This window comes from Mustelus asterias, chromosome 17 (assembly GCF_964213995.1).
Source record: "Mustelus asterias chromosome 17, sMusAst1.hap1.1, whole genome shotgun sequence".
In the NCBI taxonomy this organism is placed as follows: domain Eukaryota; kingdom Metazoa; phylum Chordata; class Chondrichthyes; order Carcharhiniformes; family Triakidae; genus Mustelus; species Mustelus asterias.
The window spans coordinates 50,602,510-50,609,461 of NC_135817.1; the positions used below are offsets into that span (position 1 = coordinate 50,602,510).

Below are 6,952 nucleotides of genomic sequence, written 5' to 3' on the forward strand. Positions count from 1 at the left end.
ACCAGATCCCTATGTTCCGTATTTGGGACTTTTCATCACCTTAGCCATCAAAGGGAAACCAGAACCGAGCTTCTTCGGGCAGTTCCACAACACTCTCTGCATTTGGGAGCACCAGGCTGGCAAAAGGTTGTAATCCTTGATCTCCGCCCCAAAAACAGTCAAATAAATCCACAAATATAGATTCCCTCATAATATGAAAACGAACCTCTCTGAAATTAATATTTTCAAGAAGTAGGATTCAAAAGTGGAATCTTGGCAACTTGGTGATTGTGCTGGAGGAGAAAATATGGCTGAAGCTAAAAGCATAATACTGCGGATGCTGGAATCTGAAACAGAAACAGAAAATGCTGGAAAATCTCAGGTCTGCTGAAGGACCATCTAGACTCGAAATGTTGGCTCTATTCTCTCCTCACAGATAGTGTCAGACCTGAGATTTTCCAGCATTTTCTATTTTTGTTATGGCTGAAGCTACGCTGGTTTTGTTGGGATTAGCATGAGTGGAACCAATTGAAGGTAATCAGCTCAAAGTGGATCATAGTTGAGAAAAGTGGACAAGATGAAATGATCGGCTGTGCCAAATGCTATGGAGAGATTGAGGTCGCACCTAAGGGCCTTAAGATATTGTTCTGTGGTATCATGCTGATTTTCTAACACATTGCTGCTTTTCTTGGATTTTCTGCCAAAAATACACACCTTTTCACAGTTTTTGCACCTTTCAAATTAAATGCACTGGAAATACAACCCTCAGGTGTCCCACACAAATGCCCAGGGCAAGGTGACATGTGTGAGTGTAACTATTCACGGAAACTCAAATGATTTTCTTCCCGCTCCTATTAAGAAATGTACATTGCTCCTTTCCTAACATTGGAATCAAACCAGAAACTGACTATGTAAAGAACTGCTGTTACAAACCCACAATCCAACAGTCAAATGGTACAGACAGCTGAAGTACCAGTGCACCACACTAAAGTAAGAACAGAGGCCACAATTAGAAAGACTTGCAATAAAAATCTATTTCTCTAAGTATCTGGGAACAACAGGCATTAATATAGTGCCTTTTAAAAAATGTTCTAAATGCTTCAGAGATGCATCAGACTGAAATGGATGAAAACCCAGGAATTTAAGGGAGTGACCTAAATCTTGGTCAAAATGATGGTTTCAATGAGGACCTTACAGAGGACAATGATATGGAGGGGCACATGGTTTTCAGAAAGGAATTCCAGATGTAGCGGTTTAAAAGATTGAAACCACTTCTGGGACAAAATTAGGAAGAAATGCTGCGGATCAGAAAACAAAGTGTTTCAGGGATTTACATGACTGTAGGATGGGGAGGAGGATGACAAAGCCACAGAAGGGTTTAAATTCAAGGATACGAATTTTAAACTGCCCTAGACATTAGTCCCAGTCCTGCCCAGGTGTAACCTGTCCAATTTGTACAAGTCCCACCTCCCCCAGAAACGCTCTCAATGCCCCAGGAATCTGAAACTCTCCCCCTGATACCATCTCTTCAGCTGTGTATTTATCCGATATTAGTGGACTCGTCAACATTAAGAGCATTCAAATGGTTATTGGATAAACATATGGATGATATTGGAATAGTGTAGGTTAGATGGGCTTTAGATTGGTTTCACTGGTCGGCGCAACATCGAGGGCCGAAGGGCCTGTACTGCGCTGTAATGTTCTATGTTCTATGAAAGCACTGGGAAACTGAAAGCCAATAGATGTTATCAAAGACAGGAGTGATAGGCAAGTGGAGCTTGGCACAGAATAGGATTAAAGAAAGAATTTTGGATGAATGTATAGAAAGTGGAAGGTGGTAGAACTTTGTAATCTTCGAGTCTGGAGAATATGGTGGCATGAATTAGGTTTGCAAGTGCAAATGGGTTGAGGCGGACACAGAGGAGGGTAATGAAATAAGTGAGATTTCGGATGGAGAGCACATAGGTCAAAATTACAGTCAAGTAGGACAGATAGTGATGGAATCAGGACATGCAAATAGAGATTTTGGCTGGGGCCCCAAGATGCTGGCTGGAGGAAATTGTCACTCATCGAAGAGATATTGGCTTGAGTACCGCATAAAAGCTGGCATGAAGACTTTGGACTATATGACTTGTTTCCATGCTGTATATTCTATGTAATTCTATGCGAACAGCACAGAATAGAGACAGTGGTGAAATCAAAAGGCAGATTTTTTACGCAGAGGGTGGTGGGTGCCTGGAACTCGTTGCCGGGGAGGTAGTGGAAGCGGATACGGTAGTGACTTTTAAGGGGCGTCTTGACAAATACATGACTAGGATGGGAATAGAGGGATATGGTCCCGGAAGGGTAGGGGGTTTTAGTTAAGTCGGGCAGCATGGTCGGTGCAGGCTTGGAGGGCCACAGGGCCTGTTCCTGTGCTGTAATTTTTTTTGTTCTTTGTTCTTTTGTTCTAGTGCAGAAATATAGTCGAGAATTAGCCACAAAACTGTATACTTTTGAACACATTTTCACTAAATCTCTGACCCTTCAATCTCCCTCTTGGCACCCATGCTAAATGGCATTGAAAATGGTTCCCTCTTTCTGGTACTATGACTTTCTCTTTTAAAACTGCCATCATCACCACCATTTACCCCTCTCTTCTTTCTGCCTCTGCACCATTATCTTCAGAGTCCATAAGATTTACCCTCGTTCTCATGGTCCCTTGATAATGTAATCCATAGATTTGGGATCAGTTCAGTATGTAAATTAACACCGAACGTTTGCTTTTAAATTGTGTGTGTAACATACCAAAATGGCCCAAGGCATTTATCTGGAATATTATCACAGAAAATTTAACACAGAGCTATGCAAGGAAATATTTGGGACAGATGACCAATGGCTTCTTTACTCAGAGAGTAGTAAGGACGTGGAATGCCCTGCCTGCAGCAGTAGTGGACTCAACAACATTAAGAGCATTCAAATGGTTATTGGATAAACATATGGATGATATTGGAATAGTGTAGATTAGAGAGGCTTTAGATTGGTTCCACTGGTTGGTGCAACATCGAGGGCCGAAGGGCCTGTACTGCGCTGTAATGTTCTATGGTCATGTTGAATAGGTTTTAAAGGAACTCCTTAGTAAAGGAGATCTGGGGAGGAATAAAGGTTTTGTGAGGCAACTTCAGATCTTTGGCAGCTGAAAACATGGCTGCAAATTGTGAAACGATTAAAACAACTAATGCAGAACAGGTTAGAATTCGAGGAGCACAGAGATCCTCGTGGGTTGTAGGGCTGGAGGAAGATTCAGAGATAAGGAAGAGTGAGGAATCAATATAGGTTAGCAAGTATAGAGCTGATGGGTCAACAGGGCTCAGTCAGGGTACAAGCAGCAGAGATTTGGATTAGTTCAAGTTTATGGAAGATGGGAGGCCAGCCAGAAGAATTTTGGGAATATGAAGTTCAGTGATAAGAAAGACACAGATAAGAGTTTCACCAGTAGATAAATTGAAGCTGGGTTGGAGTTGGACACTGTTCCAAATGTGAAAGAAGGCAGTCTTGCTGAAGTCACGGATATGTGGACAGAAGCTAATCTCAAGAAGCCCAGCTCTACCTCTCCATTAACTCTCAAAAGACTCCTTCACTGTCTCTGCTGTCAGATTGCTCGCAAGAGATCCAGTCTTGGATGAACTACAGTTACTGCAACTAAACATTGGCAGGACAAAGAAATTGTCTTGAACTTCAAGCAACAAACTCCCTTTCCTTGCTACCTAGCCATCTTCCTGAAGAACATCACCAAGAATGCTTCATTGCATTCAACAGCCTGACAAAAGCATTTGATTCACTAAATCACAAGGCTCTGTGGATTGTACTCCAAAGATTTGGACCTCCAAGAAATTTCATCACAATCCTGCAACTGCTTCATGATGATATGTCAGCAACTGTCTTGAGTGGAAGATCTAAAACAGTCGCCTTCAAAGTCCGAACTGGTGTCAAGCAAGGCTGTGTGGTGGCTCCCACAGTGCCTGACAGTGGCTATTCATCTCATCAAAGGTCGACTACCCTCTGGTGCAGGTACTAAATACCATCTAGATGGAAATAAACTCAGTCAGTCAGTCCTGTGCCAAAATTAAACTAACCACCATTGATCTACAATTTACAGATGACTTCAGTGTTATTGCCCACTCTGCACCAGATTTGCAAGCTGTTCTTGATCTGTTAAACTCTGCATACAACAAACACAGCCTGTCCTTCAGTGTTGCCAAAACAAAGTGCATATCAACCTACACCTGGACAGTGAAATATTCCACCGCTAATAATTACTGAAGGAAAGACTCTGAACCCTTCCCATACCTTGGCAGCCACCTCTCTCTAAAGGCCACCACTGACAAGGAGATCCAGCACCAGAGTTAGTTAGCTTTCTACAAAATATGGCAGCAAATGTTTGACAACTCAGACCTCTGCAAGTCAACAAAAGTCCTAATGAACAGAGCGGTTGTCGTCACCACATTTCTGTCCTGCAGTGAGACCCACATTAAGAACATTAGAAAACTTCCATCTGCAATGCCTCGACTGCATCTCCGGATTCAATGGGAAGGTTGACAAACAAATGCTAATGTCCTTCTTGAAGCCAGCTCCACAAGCATTCAAACAAAACTCCAGCAAAATTAACTTTGATGGACTAAACACTATCTGGATTGCCAAAAAGCCTACCCCACCTGTCAGGCTCCATTTTCTCAACTCTCAAATGGCGACATTCCAGAGGAGGACAAAGAAGCTCTCCTGAAAGCAAACAGCATTGACACTGAGTGAAAGGAGCTTGCTACCAATCGTTCAAAATGGTGACAACATGTCCATCAAGCTGCATCACGCTTTGTGTTACAAAGTCTGAATGATAAGGAAGAATGACAGCAGAAAGTCAAAGAAAAGGAAGTAAATCCTGCACTCCGAATCTCATGGGTCATTCTGTCCCATGAGCTCAAAGATCTGAGAGCTGAGAATTGGCCTGGTTCAGTCACATGACGGCCAGTGGCAGAAACCTACACCTGAATAGATCAACTGGTGGAACTATGATAGTGATGCCATGCACTTATCCCAACTAATCAAAAAATCTTGCTGTTCATAAGTAAATATGATGAATGAATTTGAAATCTAGCCATTTAAAAATGCAATTCACAGAACTTATTGACTGATCTGACAAAATATAAAGTGCAAACTAAATTTACAGTCGAATTAAGTTTCTTTTTAAAAAATTATTGTCACAAGTAGACTTACATTAACAATGCCATGAAGTTACTGTGAAAATCCCCTAGTCGCCACACTTTGGCACCTGTTTGGGTACACTGAGGGGGAATTTAGCATGGCCAATGCACCTAACCAACACGTCTTTCGGACTTGTGGGAGGAAACCAGAGGAAACCCATGCAGACATGGGGAGAACATGCAGACTCCGCATTGACAGTGACCCAAGCCAGGAATCAAACCCAGGCCCCTGGCGCTGTGAGGCAGCAGTGCTAACTAACCACTGTGCCACCGTACCACCCCGCTCAGAGTTGTACTTCTTGCAAAATATGGAGAACCAGATACAAATAATGTATTTTTATTAGATTCAAGGATCTCATAGAGGCAAACATGATGCAGGAATGATCATTAGCATGAATTTGAAATAACCAAGAAAGTCACTGATGCATTACTTGGCAATTTGAAGAATGGGCACCACTACGTGATAAAAAACCTCATCCCCAGAATAAGGTTCATCCCGAAAGTATAGTCATATGACTAAATACACAGAACCTAGTGTTATAAGCGCTCAAGGATGTCCTCACCTAGAAGATATTTTTGGACATGCTTCATTTCGGAAACGCTATCATCTGGCTATTATTACGTCATTAGCTTAGCAACAGCTCTTGATGGGTGTATTAATCAAAAAAAATGAATTCCGAGGAAAGTTGAAGAAAAACTTTGGTGAAACTATTAAACAGAGGTGGGGGGAGGGAGAGGGGCGGAATTAAGACACTATTTCCCAATACGACAGAAACACACAATGTCCATTCAACGTTACGTATATCCTGTTGTCAATTTTATCATGTTTGCCCAATTTTTTTAAATCGATCTCAAGAACAATCATCTGCCTCCTCTTGTCTTAAATAAAACTTGCTCCGGGACAAGTATAAGCGACATAAATATTCACCCAGCCGCTAAAAAATTATCAGACACCCGCCCCCCCCCGGAAGTAAAATATTAAATGCATTTCAAAAAAATATGCATATATTTTCAGAACTCTGAAAATGGAAATGAGTTAATAAAAATAGTCACAGTTATTTTTTAACAACACGCAATGCATTAGACGGAGAGGGGGTGGAGGGAGGAGAGGGGGGGGGGGACAGGGTTGGAGCTGGTGTCAGGAAGGTGGTTGAGCTGGAGCTCTCAGCAGCCACTTCTTACCTAAATAGGACAAGCGAATTAAGCGGGGATCCTCCAGCCCCAGCGAGCGCTTCCTCACATCCCACACCAGGTTAGTGGGACGTGACATCCTGCCGCTCTCCCCCCACCCCCCCCAAGACACACACACACTGACAGGATATCTCAACGGCTGCCGGCCTCCGCCATCGTCCAGCCGACACACACACCAAAGGGAGTTAAAGGGCACTGTTGAGCAACCGTTTCCCTTCCCCCCTCCCCCGTCCCCGGCCGAACGTCTCCTTCTTTCACATCGTTGTTATTATTGTGGCGATCACCGTCATGTTGGCGCTGGGCGAATGGCCGTCTGTCAGAGCCCGAACCATCGCGAGATCCCGGATCAGCCCGCCCACGAGAAGCGCGCGCTGGCCCCGCCCCTTCCCCGTGACAGATCCGATTGGCCAATCGGGACGTCAATCACCCTGGGAGGGGGGCCAGCACGCGCCGTGACACGCCCCCCTCCCAGGGTGATTGACGTCCCGATCGGCCAATCGGACCTGTCACGGGGAAGGGGCGGGGCCAGCGCGCGCTGTGACACG

The 6,952-nt window shown here is 43.9% G+C and overlaps 1 protein-coding gene across 7 annotated transcripts in view; it reads right to left on the reverse strand.

Annotated features, from left to right (window-relative positions):
- Nucleotides 1-6,755, reverse strand: part of dcaf6 (ddb1 and cul4 associated factor 6) — a 137,477-nt gene extending 130,722 nt beyond the window's left edge. For 6 of the 7 annotated variants that reach the window (XR_013499908.1, XR_013499907.1, XR_013499906.1 and 3 more), the window contains exon 1: nt 6,399-6,755. Coding sequence is in view for 3 of the 7 variants with exons in the window: in XM_078232634.1 (XP_078088760.1) it covers nt 6,399-6,486 (88 nt within the window). In the remaining 4 variants the exon portion in view is untranslated. Of the gene's footprint in view, nt 1-4,673; nt 4,738-6,398 lie in introns of those variants that run through there. The other variant, XM_078232635.1, reaches the window with a different exon arrangement.
- Between the last annotated feature and the right edge of the window lie 197 nt (nt 6,756-6,952).